The sequence below is a fragment of the Chiloscyllium plagiosum genome, chromosome 21, assembly GCF_004010195.1.
Source record: "Chiloscyllium plagiosum isolate BGI_BamShark_2017 chromosome 21, ASM401019v2, whole genome shotgun sequence".
In the NCBI taxonomy this organism is placed as follows: Eukaryota; Metazoa; Chordata; class Chondrichthyes; order Orectolobiformes; family Hemiscylliidae; genus Chiloscyllium; species Chiloscyllium plagiosum.
The window spans coordinates 23,186,627-23,204,210 of NC_057730.1; the positions used below are offsets into that span (position 1 = coordinate 23,186,627).

A 17,584-nucleotide genomic window follows, 5' to 3' on the forward strand; every position below is an offset into this window, starting at 1 on the left:
AGAATTGGCTTGCCAACAGAAGACAACGAGTGGTAGTAGAAGGAAAATATTCTGCCTGGAAGTCAGTGGTGAGTGGTGTTCCACAGGGCTCTGTCCTTGGGCCTCTACTGTTTGTAATTTTTATTAATGACTTGGATGAGGGGATTGAAGGATGGGTCAGCAAGTTTGCAGACGATACAAAGGTTGGAGGTGTTGTTTTTCTGTATAGAGGGCTGTTGTAGGCTGCGGCGGGACATTGGCAGGATGCAGAGATGGGCTGGGAGGTGGCAGATGGAGTTCAACCTGGATAAATGCGAGGTGATGCATTTTGGAAGGTCGAATTTGAAAGCGGAGTACAGGATTAAGGATAGGATTCTTGGCAGTGTGGAGGAACAGAGGGATCTTGGTGTGCAGGTACATAGATCCCTTAAAATGGCCACCCAAGTGGCCAGGGTTGTTAAGAAAGCATATGGTGTTTTAGCTTTCATTAACAGGGGGATTGAGTTCAAGAGTCGTGAGATCTTGTTGCAGCTCTATAAAACTTTCGTTAGACTGCACTTGGAATTCTGCGTCCAGTTCTGGTCGCCCTATTATAGGAAAGATGTGGGTCCTTTGGAGAGGGTTCAGAGGAGGTTTACCAGGATGCTGCCTGGACTGGAGGGCTTATCTTCTGAAGAGGGGTTGACGGAGCTCGGACTTTTTTCATTGGAGGAGGAGAGGGACCTAATTGAGGTATACAAGATAATGAGAAGCATAGATGCAGTCGATAGCCAGAGACTATTTCCCAGGACAGAAACGACTAACACAAGGGGTCATAGTTTTAAGCTGGTTGGAGGAAAGTATAGGGGGGGATGTCAGAGGCGGGTTCTTTACACAGTTGTGTGAGAGCATGGAATGCATTGCCAGCAGCAGTTGTGGAAGCAAGGTCATTGGGGATATTTAAGAGACTGCTGGACATGCATATGGTCACAGATTTGAGGGTGCATACATGAGGATCAATGGTCGGCACAACATTGTGGGCTGAAGGGCCTGTTCTGTGCTGTACTGTACTGTTCAATGTTCAATGTTGAAAGTCTGTCCTATTCTGATTGATAGCTAGAGGGCAGTGTGTCCAAACCATAGTTCAGGTGTGGCTTTTAAAAATGAACTTGCATTATCAATGATAATTTTTAAAAAAATAGTTTACACAATCTATTGCTGCAAGCAGCTTTTAATCTTTGGAAAATATCCCATAGTTGTGATTAAATGGACATTGATCTGTATCGATACTACTAGTACCTGCCCTAGGAGTGTTTATGGAACGTTGCTGATGTTACTCTGTCTGGTGTTGTATCTGCCGAGTGTGTTCAAGGTGAAAAGTGGGGAGGAAGCTTTATTTTATTTAACCTATGCTATGCTCTTGCAATAGTATGGAGCACTCTTGGGCAAACCTAGATAAATGGAACATGACAATTGCACTAGAGCAAGTGTACAAGGCTGGGGGAAGGGATGCAATGAAAACTTAGTGCAGGATTAGCTTCCCTACAGTTTGGAAACAGGCCCTTTGGCACAACCAGTCCACACCAACCCTCCAAAGAATAACACACCCAGACCCATTTCCCTCTGACTAATGCACTTTACACTATGGCCAATTTAGCATAGCCAATTCACCTGACCTGCACATCTTTGGACTGTGGGAGGAAACTGGAGCACCCAGAGGGAAACCCACACAGACAGTCACCAGAGACTGGAATCGAACCTGGGACCCTGATGCTGTGAGGCAGCAGTGCTAACCACAGACACCGTGCGTGCAACTTTCAGGCAACTAATGGGTATCAGTTTTCTTTTTAAACATCCAGATTCTGGAGAGCTTCAGGGTTAGTTCTTGAGACCAATAGAAATACTTCCCAGTAAATCGGAGTTGCAAGTAATTGGAGAAGACCAGAGGTAGGTGTTCTTGGTGAGGGTACATGGAGCAGTGTGAGCAACAAAACATGAGGGCATTTAAGATGCTATGAGATTACTGCAGTTTTTTGATTTTGTGTGAGTATGTACATTCTAATTCCCAAACTTCTAATTATTTTACACAACTTTTAATACTCTTATGGAAAATTAACTTTTATATGGATACCTTTGTTTTCCCATGTTTCTTATTCCCTTACTGTAAGTGCTATGGGTGCAAGCAGTCCTGGGAATTTCAAATCTGTCCTGGGAATTTCAAGTCCGCACTAGCATAGTAATATACCAAAGAGTGCCTTTACACATTAAAATGTTATAAATATTTTTTTTAAAAAAAAACTTGGATCTGTGTATATATCCTGTTAAACTTTTACAGACTGCCATAATTATAATTGCACCAGGGATATGGAACCTCAATTAAGTAAGGAGATGAGAAAAACTGGGATTATTCTCCGTACAGCCAAGAAAGATGGGGTAAATTTAATGCAGGCATTCAAAATCATGGTGATTGGTACATATGGACAAACTTGATTCTGGTCAAAGTGGTTTGTAACCAGGAGATGCAGATTTAAGGCAATTGGAAAAGAACTGGATACTAATACATTTGTAACCCAACAAGAACCTGATCTACAATTCTGCAAGTGAACAAGGGATTAGTATAATGAAGCATAAGTGCTGCTACCTGCAAGGAGACCCACAAGCAATCTTTACATAAGAGGTATCAGTATTGTCCATGCTATTCTGAAAATTAGAACTGAGCAGGCAGCTGGAGATGCAGCCAAAATTTAATATTTTTAGGAGAAGGATAAAAGTAATAAAGTAAAATGTGATTTTGGGTCAGGGTTCTGTATCTTGAGAAAATTGAAAATTTCAACATGTTCCCTAACATGTGGAACAGATTACACCTGCACACACCTCAGTGTACTATAATGAGGGGGAAAAGGATATTGATCAGTGTACTCGAAGATGTGGTGACTGCCTCGAGATATTCTACAGATTTTCTTTCCTGGATTTTTGTAACACCATTTGCTAGATCAAAGCTGCATTTATATTGGCAAAACTAAAACAAAATATTCTAGATTCTGAAAACATGAGAGAGAAAAAAAATAGCATTTTTTCCCAGAGAGAAGTGACACCAGACTTTGCCATTTTAAGACAGGTGAGCCACTGAATCATTCACATTAAGCTGAGAACAGTGTACGAAGTACACTTGATTTTATTGTATTGTAATGAAGGTACAATTATTACAATAAAAAGTCTGTTTATATACCAAAATTCTTCATCGCAATCTGTTTTTTTGAACATTTATATTGCACACAAACACTCACCCAACCTCAAAATACAACTTCTATCTTCAAGATGTGGCATGGCCCTCAGGACAAAATGTTTGCCCATGCTGGTGTAGAGAGAGAATTGTTCTGTTTGTAAGATTAAAATCAGCAACTGACTCAAAAGTAGTTCTTTACTTCACTCCTTGTACCATGAAAAACAATGGAGTACAGTAAGTGCACCAGGATTAATTTTACAGGGTAAAAAAAAAACTATTCACCTTTAGCACATGAATACAGATGGAATTTAGCTTCTGGGCTAATACAAAAGTGAACACACCACTCAAGCAACTGAAAAATAAAGACTCCTAGTGCAACACCTGTATTCTCAACAGCTAATAGTTAAAACAAGCTTCCATCTCAAGTTCAGTCTACAGGAGAGGCAGTCAGTTTCCTGCTGCCTTTAAAACCTGCTATTTAACACACTAAACTGATGACAGATCAAATTATCACTGATTTCAATACTGTCCAAGGTAAGTGAACAGGAAACCTGAATTCTGCAGCAGCCATCTCCATACAGACAATCTCACTAATTCTTCTCTGGTTCAAAGTGGAAGGGACTGAAAGGTATCTAAGGAGGGCAGGAGAGACTCCAATACATTTCTCTTAAATGATCTGGCAGAGAACATTCACCAAAAAACTTTCAAAAAGGCTGCTTGCACAATGTCTCGATGCACCAGTCTTTAATGGAAAATGAGGTGGTCCAAATCTACACAAGCAATCCTTGTTTTCAGCTCAGCGGAAGAAGTATTCAAGGGGAAAATCCTACAATAGGAAACTCAGATGCTAGCTCCCCAGCCCTGTGACAGGTTTGGTTGCACACACTTCAATTACTCAGAAGAAATTAAACCGGAAGTGACTTTGGTGGTCCTCATCTTGCACACATTGAACTGTGCTCCCCTCTGATTTCATGGAGTGAGATTCAGAGAAATCCCCAACTTTTTTCGAACTGCTCACTGATTTCCGAAAGATTTGGCTCTTTGTCTGTGTTCCAACTGGTTTGATGCTGGCAGATTTTGTAGCTGAAATAAGCAATCAAAGCACATTACTATAAGCTCAATGTTTGGCTGAAACTCCATACTTCAAATCATCTTCAATCTTGACACTCACTCATCAATGCAACATGTAACCCATGTCAGTCACACAATCAACCTGCTCAAATGTTCCTCCACCACCTTCTCCCTTTTATTGTTTGCCCTTTTCACTGGAGCTGTGTGATCACACCTCCCAAGTGCCCCCGGATAGACCCTCTGACCTGCAAGCATAGATTTAAACTGCTTCTGCCAGTCCTCTTCCATCTTTTTCCTGTAGTCTCCAAAAATGGACCTCATCACCTGCCGTTTCTTCACAAGTGGTGCTTTCTCACTGCGGAGGGTTTTCAGTGCACGAACAGCCTGCTCAGCTGCAATGTAAAAAACATTACAGCGTTAATTTTCTGCTCTTATCCAAATCCCTGGCCCATTCAAATCTACAATAAAGGTCTTGTGAAATGTTAGTTTCCTGACAAATCATCAGTCTAATTTTCAGACACTAAGAACTTTGGAGAGGAGCAAAAATGAAGAGGAAGTAATCATGCTAAGGGATGCTTTTACGTACAGCTACCAACTATAATGTTCAACTGGTCAACAGCTAAGGTGCTTACGTACCTCTCCCTGATGTTGAACCCTTTAATTGCAAGTTCCACTTGCTCTTGTTCAGATCAGAAGCCAACAATGAACCCAGCAAAACACATCCTTTCAGCAGAGGCAGCTAATGGGAGAATTGACTGATGTTTAAAATTATGAAGGGCTCAGATAAAGTACGTATCATGAAAATGTTACCAACAGCTGAGGTTTTGATATCTGTAGGGCACAAATTTAAGGTGATTTACAATAGAATCTGCAATTCATAAGAAATTAAACTTTATTATGCAGTGGGTGGTTGCATTTTGGATAGTAATGCTTGTTAAGGTTGATGGAATCAGATTCATTGGTAACCCCAAAAAGGGATTGGAGAAATACTTGGAGAAAGACTGACGTGTTGCTTTTTGAAAGCTGGCACAGATGTGATGAATGTACTATATCACCATATGATTCTATCTGTCCTGCTGCTTTCCTGCACTAGTTGAGTAACATGCTTGATTTTTTTTGGAGTCTCGTCCCTATGGGAGGCATCTGCTGAAGAAAGGAATGGGAAAAGGCCACTGACAACAATCCCATTCAAGACCCTGCAACACACCTTGTTTTGGTTTGGCTTTCTGAGTGCGTAGCCCAAGTTCTAGTTGCTCAATGCACCAGTCCACTTCCCGCCAAAGCTGCTCTTCTGAAGACTGGAAGAGGAGAAGACAAGAGCAAGGTACTGCAACCCACTAGATAAGATTCAGACATGCTGACAAAAAAAATCAAACAAGTATGTAGGTCACCTCTAAGATCCACTGTTGTTCATTATTTATGTAAATGATTTGGATGAGAATAGAGGGAGGCATGGTTACTAAGCTTATTGATGACACCAAATTAGTGTTATTGCAAACAGTGAAGGTTATCTAAGAGTACAGTGAGATCTTGATCAACTGGGCCAACAGGCCAAGGAATAGCAGACAGAGTTTAATTCAGATAAACGCGTGATATTGCATTGTGGTAAGGCAAACAAGGACAGGGCTTAAACAGTTAATGGTAGGGCCCTGGGAAGTGTTGGCGAACAGAGCAACCTAGAGGTGCAGGTACATAATTCCCTGACAGTCGCATCACAAGTATACAGGCTGGTAAAGGCAGTGTTTGGCATTTTTACTTTCAGTCAGCACATTGATTACAGGAGTTGGGACATCATGTAACATTTGTGCAAGATATTGTTAAGGCCACATGTGGAGTACTGCTTACAATTCCGGTCACCCTGCTGTAGGATGTTACTAAACTGGAAAGGGTGCAAAAAAGATTTGCAAGGATGTTATCAAGACTAGAAGTTATAAGGAGTTGCCTAATAGACTGGGACCTATTTCCCTTGGAGTGTAAAAGGCTGAGGGGGTGACCTTATAAACATTTATAAGGTCATGGGGGCATAGATAAGGCAAATAGCCAAGGTCTTTGCTCCAGAGGAGTCCTAAACTATAGGGAAAAGATTTAACAGGGACTCAAGGGCAACCTTTTTCACACAGAGGGTGGTGTATATGGAACGAGCTGACAAAAGAATTGTTGAAAGGTTTAGCGGGATTTGGGTAAAGTGCAGGAAAATGGAAGTAGTTTTGTTTGGGAAACCTGGTCGACATGGACTATTTCAGTCCTGTATTGCTCCATATAGAGCAAAGTCACTATGGAACCAAAGCTGTGTTAGGCAATAGAATGCCTTTTTATTCACTGCACCAACTCCAAGCTGTTCCTGTCTCATACGTTATAAAGAAACTGCTGAAATCACTGAATACAATAAAAAAGTCTATGGGCCCGGACAGCAGTAGAACAATTGAAGACATTCGCTCCAGAACTACAACACTGGCATCAATCCCACAGCCTGAAGAATTAACTGATCTATTAAAAAGATGAAAAAATGCACATTGCTCCTAATCTCATTAGAGCTTTGGTCCAAATATGGTCAAAATAACTCAGAGCCCAAGACATGAGGTGAGTGTAACTCCACTTTTGGATCAAAGCATTGTTTAACTGAGTGTGACATCAAAAAACCGTGTCAAAATTTAAGAGGGTCACTGGACCCAAACGTTAACTCTGCTTTCTCTCCATAGAGTAAAAACAAAAGAAGTGTTGCTGGAAAAGCACAACCAGTCAGGCAGCATCCAAGGAGCAGGAGAGTTGACGTTTCAAGCATAAGCTCTTCATCAGGAATGTTGGGTTGTGGGGAACAAGGGGGGTTGAGAGATAAATGGGAGGAGAGAGTGGGGTGGGGGTGGGAAGGTAGCTGGGAATGGGATAGGCAAATGAAGGTGGTGGTGTCAGACCTGCTGAGGTTTTCCAGTTATGTCTGTTTTTGTGTGTTAGAAGATTTTTGTGGTTGTTAGAGACACATCACAGTGCCAGGACACTGCTGGGAAAAAAAAAAAAGAGTTCCTTAGGGTTCTTACTGCCAGCCGTCTTCAGCTCCTTCATTTTAATGAACTTTCTATCATGGAGGTAAGAAGTGACAATTCCTGGAATTCTCCTCTTAACAGTATTGTGGGTCAACCTACAGCACATGGAATGCAGCAATTCAAGAAGGCAACTTACCATCACCTTCCCAGGGGCAACTAGGACGGGTAAAAATGCCAGCCCACCAGCAATGCTCACATCCCACAAGTGAATAAAAAAAGCATAGAATGTTCAAGATAATTTTCACCTCTTCAGATACTAAAGCATCCATGTCCAATTTGAGCAGGACCTGGAAGAGATTCAGGTTTGGCTGTTAATTGGAAAATAGAATTCATGCTATGCAAGTGCCTGATAATGAGACAGAAATCGTCCCATGACTTTCAGTACTATTATTGCTGAATCACCTACAGTCCTCATCGGAGGTTACAACTGACCAGAAACTGAATTGGATCAGCTATATAAGTACTAAGGGCAGATCACAGGATGGGAATTTTGTAGTGAGTAACTCACCTAGTGTCTCCCAAAGTCTGTCCTCCATTGTGATCAAATACTCCCCATCTGCCCAGAAGACTGGAAATTCTGACACAATCCAGGACAATGCAACCCATTTTATCAGCACCCCATCCATCATCTTGCATATTCACATCCTCTACCACAGTTACCCTCCAAACAACCGATTTGGAATTATAATCAGTTCCTTCACTGTCACTAGATTTAGATCACGCACCATGTGAGCTGCAGAAGTTCAAGAATGCGGTTGGTCTAGGGCAATTAGGAATGGGCACAAATGCTGGCTTTAATAATAACAATTCCATCTCATTGAAAAACAAAAATCAAAAAAACAATTGTTACATAGTCCCATCAAGCATTCCAAGGACAGATACTGCAAGGGTAAGGCACATAGTACAGCTTCTTCAGCACTATCCAAAATTTCCATATTCTGTTTTGTTGAATAGAGGTGTTAAGGAGGGAAGCAGAAAGCTATCGGCCAGGTATTTTAGGAGATGGTAGCAGGACAACCAGATATTCAGAACAAATCAAAATGGAACGACACTAACATAGGTGGGAAAATAAACTGCAATGATGAAATAAGAAATTTTCAAATGAATATATTTATTGTTTCTGGTGTCTCCTTACCAGGCACTGTCCTTCTCCAGAAGCTGTGGAGTTCTTCTCTCTTCCATCTCTGTCATTGTTCTGCCTCTCTCCAATCCTCTCAGCTTCAGCTATGTGCTTATTGCACCACACTTTACTTTTCTTTTTCTGAGGGGTTTCGACCTTTTGATGGTTTAGCAGCATGGGTTCTTCCTTTGGCCTCTTGTCCAGAGTTACAGGCACAGGTTGTTCTGTAGCGTTTCCTGGCTGTAGCTCATTATCTGCCTCGAGGATTACAAAATCAAGCTTAAAATCAAACTTGTGACTTGCTGCCCCGTGAAGATTTTCTGCTTCTCTTTTGTTTCCTGATGAGAATTTTTATTCACAATAACAGCACTGCTGGCCTGCCTGAGTTGGAAGTGTCAAATTTCATACAGCCACAAACTGGAGATGTTTCAGTGGAATTATCGTTCACTTCCTTTTGCATAATGGAGCTGAACTGTAGATTACATTGTGACTGATTACAACTCCTGGAGCAATCCCCATGTGCTATATGTTCATAGTCTGTGGGAGTAGTTTGTTGAATTTCTTAGGACAGGTTCAGAGCTGTTGCAATAAAAGCAATTGGCCATTTAGCTACACGATATTTTAAGATAAAAAAGGAACTGTCCCAGAAATACTGCCAAAATTATCTTGCAGCTCTGTTTTCAATTGTCTCAACTAATTTTTTGATAAATTACTCTTTTTCTGAAATAAACAAACCCAATAGCTGCTGAAGTCTTTCTGCAGTAAGAACATTCCTCCTTTCTGCATAAATTTTGTCAATTCCCTTCACTATTTTGAAGTCAATCATTAATCTTTGGAATTCTCATTCATAGACTGCAGGGGAGACGGAGTCACTCATTATATTCAAGGCCACGTTAGACAGACTTTTCATCTACAATGAAGCTGAGGGTTATGGGAGCTGACAGGAATTATGACCAACATCAGATCCACATGAACTTATCAAATGGTTAAACAGGGTTAGTTGGCCCAAAGGCCTACTCCTGAGCCAGTTTCTTATAATCTTAACCATCAACCACATCCCAGGATAGGAACACTTGTATTTTTATTGTTTTTGTTAGCTGGAAGTCTTCGATTTACCAAGAACAAAAAACTTCCTTCAAAACTCCAAAACAGAGATGAGGAGCACAGTGCATGCACTTGGGGTTGGGGTCCATCAGAACTGAGAAGTAGCAAAATATATAAATCCTTTATTCAAGAACAGGAAGCCAAAAACAGGAAACTATAAGCCAATTAGCATGACATCAGGAACCAGACCTTCTTACCACCTACTAACACTGGGCTGTACACCAGGGATTGACTACTTACCTTGTTCTGATGACACTTTCAGCTGGAAGACCCCAGTCTGGAGTTGCTGGATCCCACAATCCAGCTCCACCTGGATGTTCTTGTTGGCAGCCTGTAACAGACAAAAAGCTTTAATGAACCAATCTGTGAATGACAATAGGAAAGCAGCACTGAGAAAACTGATGGAGCTGTGGGCTGCCAAGTCCTTGGGTCCTGATGTACATTATTCTAAGGATAAGAGAAATGGCTCATACTTTGGTGGTATTGATGTTCCAAACTTTGCTAGATTCTGGAAAGATTCCAACAAACTGGAAAAGAGCAAATATAACTCTTCTTTTCAAGAAGAGTCAAAGGCAGAAAATAAGAAACTGTAGGTCAGTTAGCTTGATGTCTGCTGTGCGGAAGACATTAGAATTGATCATTAAGGAGGTTATAACTTGGCATGAGAAAATATCTCTAGATAATTGGGAATATTCAGCATGTTTTTGTAAAAGGGAAATCCTGTTGGCAAATTTAATGGAGTCCTGTGAAGAATTTTTGCGCTTTGTGGATAAAGGGAAGCCTGAGGGTACACTGCATTTGGATTTTCAAAAAGCTTTTGACAAGGTATCACATAAAAAAGGTATTCAACAAAGTATAAGTTTCTCATGGCTTAAGGGGTAATGTATTAGTGTGATAGAAGACTGGTTGACTGGCAGAAAACAGAATAAATGGGTCTTTCTCTGATTGATAGGATGTGACAAGTGGATTCTTACAGGGTTCTATACTGGGTCTTCACCTTTTTATGATTTATATTAATGACTTAGATAAGAAGAGCTAAGCCATGATAGCTGAACTTGCAGATGATGCAAAGAGGACATGAAGTTGCAGACAGATAGATGATTTGAGTAAATGGGCAAAGATTAACAAATGCAGTTAAGATACACTTGCTTACTTTGCAACAAGAATTAAAAAAGCTTGATATTACTTAAACTCAGGAGGTGTCATGGTTTAGTGGTATTAATCGCTAAACCATTAAACCAAACTGGTAATGTTCTGGGATCCGGGTTCGAATCCTGCCATGGCAGATGATGGAACTTGAATTTAATAAATTTATGGAATTAGGAGTCTAATAATGACTATGAAATAGTTGCTGATTGTCAGAAAAAACCCATCTGGTTGACTAATGTCCTTTAGGGAAGGAAACCTCTGCACTGGTGACTCCTCACCCACAGCAATGTAGTTTATACTTAATTGCTCTCTGGTCAAATAGTGCTGGGCAACAAATACAGGCCTAGCCAGTAACACCCAGATCCCAGGAATGATTAAAAAAAAAGTGGAGAATGACTGAAGAATCTGGAGATGCAGATGGATCAAAGTATTCTACTATATGAGTTACAAGTTAGTATGCTCGTAAAGCAAGTAATTAAAGTGATAAATGGAATGATGTCCTTTATTATGAGTGGAATTGAACACAAAAGATAAAGATGTTATGCTTCAGTTATTCAGACATAAGTAATACCACATCTCAAATAGTGTTCAATTTTGGGTCTGCTTATTTAAAGGAAGGATGTTAGTGTGTTGGAAGTGGTTCACAAGAGGTTTACTATATTGATACCTGTAATGAGCAGATTGGCTTATGAAGATAGTTGGTCAGACTGGAATTATTCCCAATGGAGTTTAGAAGAGTAAAGGGTGATTTGATTGAAGTGTGCAAGATCCTGAATGGTCTTGGCAAAGACGATGTGGGAAGGAGGATTCCTCTAATGGATTAGTCCAACAGTAGGGGAGGTAGTTTAAATAATAGGGATCACCCTTTTCAGACAGAGATGAGAAGAACATTTTCCCTCCCCCTCAGATGGATGCGGGACTTTGGAACACTCTGCCTCTAAAGGCTATACAGGTAGAGCCATTTAATATTTTAAGACCGAGGTGGATAGATTCTTGTTGGACACGGGAATAAAACATCATCAGGTAGACAGCAATGTGGAATTTGAAACATAAACAGATCAGCCACAACCTTAATGACAAGGTTGCTTCATCATTCAATGGCAATGGCCTATTCCTGCTTCAAAATTGTATATTCACCAAGTAGAATGCAGCTGGGAGGAGAAACTGCTCTCTTCAGACACTCACAGTAGTTACTGAGGAGCAACTTTGCTTCAAACTTCAGAGAAGTGGCAAGAAACAAAAATACCTGGCAAAAGTTGGATTCATGACCATGGAGATTTGACTGCAAACGCATTTCATGAAGGATCATTTACTCCACTCAGTCTGGACTGGATGTGTGCTAGGATTGCTACGTTCAGTTTCACACAGAAGGATGTCAATACGGAGTTGTAAATGTGTAACATCAGAGGTACAGCACCACAACTGGAGAGGATGGATGGTAATGTCACTGGTATTGTGAATTATTAGTTCAATGCCCTGGTAGAAATTAAATTTAAGAAATCTGGGATATAAAGCTAATATCAGTAATGGTGACTGTCATGAAAACTTTAGTTCATTAATGTTATTCTTAACTAGTCCGTTTGTCACTCCAGATTCTCAGTAACATAGTTGACTCTGAACATTCCTGATGAAGAGCTTGTGCTCTAAATGAGAACTCTGTTCCTGTGATTCTCAGTAACATAGTTGACTCTGCACATTCCTGAAGAGCTTATGCTCTAAATGTCAACTCTCCTGTTCCTGTGCTTTTCCAGTGCCACACTTTTTGACTATCCTTTAACACATCAGTTCAGTTCTATACAACTAAGAACAAGCAACAATATCCATATCCCATCCAAGAATTTAAAATAATGTTACAACAGACATTCAACTTGGGCAATAAATAATGCTAATTACAATCTGTGCTGTAATGTTAGAATACCACTATCCATTGTTTGGAACTTATACATGCTAAAAAAATGCACTGTGAAGCAAAAATCACTTTCTCAGAGCTCTAATTTCTTACCATTTAGATGCTTTTTAAAAAAATATTTCCTGCCAAAATGGACAATTTCATATTATTTCAGATTACATTCCATTTGCTAGATATCTGTCCATTCACAACCTATAAATATTTACAGCCCCATTTCCTCTTCACTTTACCTATTATAGCATTGATAACAAATTTAACAATTCCTTCTTTCCCTTCATCCAAAATTTATAAATTGAAAAGGTGAGACCCAGTACTGATCTCTATGGCACACCACTTTGTTACAGCTACTAAACTAGAAAATGACAAATGCCTACTCATTCCGGTTAGCTAGATCTGAGCACCTTATCCCCATACCACAAGCCTTTAATTTCTACAGTAAATTTTGATATGGCACCTTATCAAATACTTTCTTGAAACTAGAATACAGCATATCCATTGGTTCTCTTTTATCCATAGCATGTTACTTTCTCAAACAGCTTCCAACAAATTTGTTAAACATGATTTCCCTTTCACAGATCATGATAAGATAATCAGGCACCCTCTGCCTAGACCATCATATTAAAGGATTGGCCTAATTGATATCCTAACCATCATGGTGAATACCTTGCCTGCTACTTTACCCAGAAGGGCAATAATTAGTTAACGTACAACTGTGTCAGGACAGAATTAAAGAGAGCCTAGAATAATTTTGATTCTTACAGTGTAATTCACCAAGACCTTCCCCACACCTCCACTTCACACTTTAAACAACCAAACCTCAAACAGATCATTGTTTGCAGCAAACTGCCCAACTTTCAGGACAACCTTGTCACAGCAGACGCTGCAACATGTGTCAGAGTGTCGACACAGGTATCATCATTACACAGGGGGGACACCAGCCACTGATAGATATTCATGTAACTTTGCCAAGGTTGTCTCTCTCATACGCTGCAGGCAAGGATGCCCTGAGACACAGTACATTGGCAAGACTGAGCAGAGGCTACAGGAACGGATGAATGAACGCTGCACAACAATCAACAGACAGGAGTGTTCTCTCCCAGTCGGAGAGCACTTCAGTGGTCCAGGACCTTCAGGTGACCATCGTCCAAAGGTGGACTTCAGTTCAGGCAACAATGCAAAGTGGCCGAGCAGAGGCTGATAGCCAAGTTCGATACCCATGGGGATGGCCTCAACCAGGACCTTGGGTTCATGTCACACTACAGGTGACCCCACTGCACTACACAGACAGACACACATGCTCACACAGACCCTCTTTCATACACTCACACATATACACACACACCTCTCATAGACTTTTACTCCTTTGCATTCACATTCATACGCATACCCCCTCCCCTTGCACACACAAGTTTGTGGGGTGAATTTGTTCTTGTAGAATTACATTTTATTTTGCTCAAAAATTGCATGATCCATGTAAGATTCTGTAAATCCTCTTTTAGATTTGAATCAGTCTAAACATTGGGGCACCTCACACCTTCAATCTGAGCCAACATGGCACCAATTGTTAAAGTTCACTTGAGAATGTAACTTTAAGAAAGTTCTGGAATTTACATATGAAAAGAACTGAAACCAACATGGACATTCTAAAAGATGAGATGTAGCAAACAATTCAGTTCTTTTTTAAATACATAATTTCAGTTACATCACACTTTAAACTTTTGCTATAAATTCTATGTCCTATGATCTTATACTCCACAACCACCTGACAAAGGAGCAGCACTCCAAAAGCGAGTGCTTCCAAATAAACCTATTGGTCTATAACCTGGTGTTGTATGATTTTTAACTTTGTCAACACCAGCACCTCCAAATCATGACTACAAAGTAATCAATCACTCACCTCCTCCATTATAGTATCCAAAATACCTCCAACAGCTTATCAGATGATTGAAAACCTACGCACCTCCCCAAAGCAGCAATCAACCAGCACACCTGTAGGAAAAGAAAAGCCTCACAATAAAATCCCATTAGTGAAGAGCTCTTGGGCTCAATGATAGTTGTTCTACCTCAGACAGGAGGCCCGGGTTCAAGTTGCACAAGCTCCAGAAGTATGTCAGAACATCTCCGAACAAGTTGATTTTAAAAAAACTATAATCTCGTTAGCTCTGTGCTCTGACTGGTGCCTGTGAAACAATGCTGTTGCTAAGATGTTAATCAAGGTTGAAAGCTCGCTAAAAGGGTCTCCGTGTCTTTTTGATATTGTTTACTCCACTTGGAATAGAATAATTATACAGCCCATTATATTCCTGATATGACCGTACTTAATAGTAACCTCAGATCACTGATTATTACAGACATACTCCCAAGTAGCGTTTTAATTGCAGATATCGTGTAAAAGACAGGGGCTATTTTGGAAAAAAAAGGACCTACATTTTCAACCACGTGAGGCTCTGGGTCCCGGAGCTGTGTGAACCTACGTGTCTGATAATAGCCGAGAGTCGTCTCACAAGGAGCTTCCACTCGAGTGTACGCCTCAAGTTACACCACACGGAACAAGAGAAGTCGGTTACATGGACGGACTCTCACTCTCTCGTCCTCCGTCCTCCGTTCCCCCCTCCTTTTCTTACCCTCACCGCTCCCGTCCTCACGCAGCCGCCGCCGGCAATCGGTCCGTTTAATGTATCCCTCCGGTTCAGTGATAGACCGCTTTCCAGTGACATCACTGGGACACATCCGGAAGCCGCCATTATGGAGGGAACAAATTGCTTTAATTGTCAAATAAAAGCAGGATGCTTTGGAATTAGTTAAGCGCTCTATACATTCCAGTCTGGCCTATTGACTGTTTCCAGAACATTCTGTTTTAATTTTCAGATTGTTTTGCTTTCGTTTCACTTCCGTGCGTTCGAATTTAGAAACAATTCAAAGCCCAGAAGGGGAAAGCATATGAAGTGCAACTTTCACCACCTTTCACGTCGGCAAACTAGTTCTGTTTTCCGGTTCTGATCAGTTAATCCATGTTACAAAGCTTTGCACTTTTACATTTTCAGAATAGCCCCGCTTCTTGTTTTCAATTTTCTCTGTTACTTCCTTCTCTCTGCCCTGGTAACGAGTCTAATGTTTTCTCCTCCTTAGTGTTATTAACCTCCTCTTTTGTGATCTGTACATGTTTCTTTCAGAAACCAGAGTTAATTCAGTTACTTACTTACCAGCAAGTTACATTTTGTATAAATATTTAAGATAATTCATTTTCTAAATTCCAGGCTGTAGATTGTTATGGATCAGGCCAGACCCCCTTAACACATTTCAAGAAAGTAGCCAAGACCCTAACTTTACTAGGTATTTTAAGCAGGTGTACAGTGGATATTCCAGGAGTAATGCAGTTGGCCCAATGACTTAGTTTTAAACAAAACAATTTATTTAAAAATTACAGAATGAAACACTAACAAAAGAGAACAAAATATAGAATAACTTAACCTATCAGAAAACCTAACAGACTATCTCAACTTAATGATGTTGTTCCAAATTCCTCCAACAATCCCCATCAGCACCCCTTGGCAAAAAAGGTAAAATCAAACACAGGGTCTTACAGGAGAGAAAGAGAGATTCAGCATGGAACACCTTCTTCCATGAAGCTGTTCCTTGGACCACCAGCCTCAAAACTGACTAGCAGCTCTGAAGCCAAACCAAACCAGAGAAGAGCTGAGCTGGGAGGACTAGCCACTCCCCTTTCATTGTACAAGTTTTTGTTTAAACTTAAAAGCTTCCTCAAGTAGATCAATCCCAGATATTTTGGAGACTGCATGTTTACTAACTCCTGAAAAAAAAACAAAGGACAACACAACCTTGTTAAAAGAGCAGCATCATTACAAGTAAGGGTATGATTTTGCACTGATCAAACATACTCAGCCACACATTTGAAACTGACAAAGTTGATTCACAAATTGGTTATATGTAGTATGAACTTTTGAGCATACTGGACATTCAGGCAGGAATTTCTCTGTCCAGTCCATTAGTTCCCCAGACCATCACATTCTTCTATTGCTGATACAATCAACTAGGAATGACAGGATAAAAATACAAGGAATAAGGTAACAAATTGTTGATTCTCAGAAATCACTCTCACCAATAGATATCATATTTTGAAACACAAACCTGCCAATGTAATTTAATTATCAATTTAATAATGCTCCCCTCTACTCTTAACACTTTCAAGTGTTACCTTTACTATGGGGAGTTCCACCTTAGAATCATGGAGTACAGAAGAGCCCCTTCAGCCCATTGAGTCTGTACTTCCAAAGATGAAGCACCACTTACACTTGTCCCACTTTCCTGTACTATGCTCCTTTGTTAATGACCTTAAACTAAGGAGAACACTTGCTTTCTATTCACCCTGTCCATGCCCCTCAATCTTATACATCTGTTAGGTCCCCTATCAACCTTCTCTGTTCCAACGAAAACAGCCCAAGCTTATTGAGCCTCTCCTCATAACTGAAATGTGCCATCCCAACCAATATTCTGTTGAATCTCTTTTGTACCCCAATTACAGTAACTTACTTCCTACAGTGTGGTCACCAGAACAGCACACAGTACTTCAGCTGTGGCTTAACCAAAGTTCTGTACAGCTCCAACCTGGCTTTTCTAATCTATGCCTCGACTGATAAAGGCAAGCATCCCAAAAGTCTTAGCTACCTTATTAACATGTGCTGCCATCTTCAAAGATCTGCGAACAAGCACCGAAGATCCCTCTTTTCTGCTGAGCTTCCTTGTATCTTGCCATTAGAGTACTCCCTTATCATGTTCCTTCTTCCAAAGTGCATCACCTCACATTCACCTAAAGTCAAACTCCATCAGCACTGAACTGCCCATCTGACCAATTTATTTATATCCTCCTGTAATCTGACACCTTCCTCTTCACTGTCAACCACTTGGCCAACTTTGTCAGCCACAAATGTATTATAAATTTTCTCCCTTCCACCCCTCTGCCCACTCCATATTCTCATCTGCATCAT

The 17,584-nt window shown here is 40.5% G+C and overlaps 1 protein-coding gene across 1 annotated transcript; it reads right to left on the minus strand.

Moving 5' to 3' along the window:
• Positions 1 to 4,079: 4,079 nt before the first annotated feature.
• On the minus strand, positions 4,080 to 15,337 carry c21h8orf33 (chromosome 21 C8orf33 homolog). Its single transcript, XM_043711530.1, has 6 exons — positions 15,203 to 15,337; positions 9,761 to 9,851; positions 8,432 to 8,670; positions 5,463 to 5,553; positions 4,501 to 4,647; positions 4,080 to 4,267 (listed from the first exon to the last, which is right to left on the minus strand). Exons 1-6 carry the CDS (start codon positions 15,320 to 15,322, stop codon positions 4,080 to 4,082), a joined length of 876 nt encoding a protein of 291 aa, XP_043567465.1. The 5' UTR covers positions 15,323 to 15,337.
• Positions 15,338 to 17,584: the final 2,247 nt, after the last annotated feature.

What these genes read in the sequence shown, in the direction of transcription:
- c21h8orf33 (XM_043711530.1), bottom strand. Translation starts at nt 15,322, where the DNA reads ATGGCGGCTTCCGGATGTGTCCCAGTGATGTCACTGGAAAGCGGTCTA. An exon ending in CTGGAGAAGGACAGTGCCTG is followed by an intron (nt 5,554 to 8,431) that starts GTAAGGAGACAC and finishes CTCCTCTTCCAG; the next exon opens with TCTTCAGAAGAGCAGCTTTG. An exon ending in GTTTAAATCTATGCTTGCAG is followed by an intron (nt 4,268 to 4,500) that starts GTCAGAGGGTCT and finishes TGCTTATTTCAG; the next exon opens with CTACAAAATCTGCCAGCATC.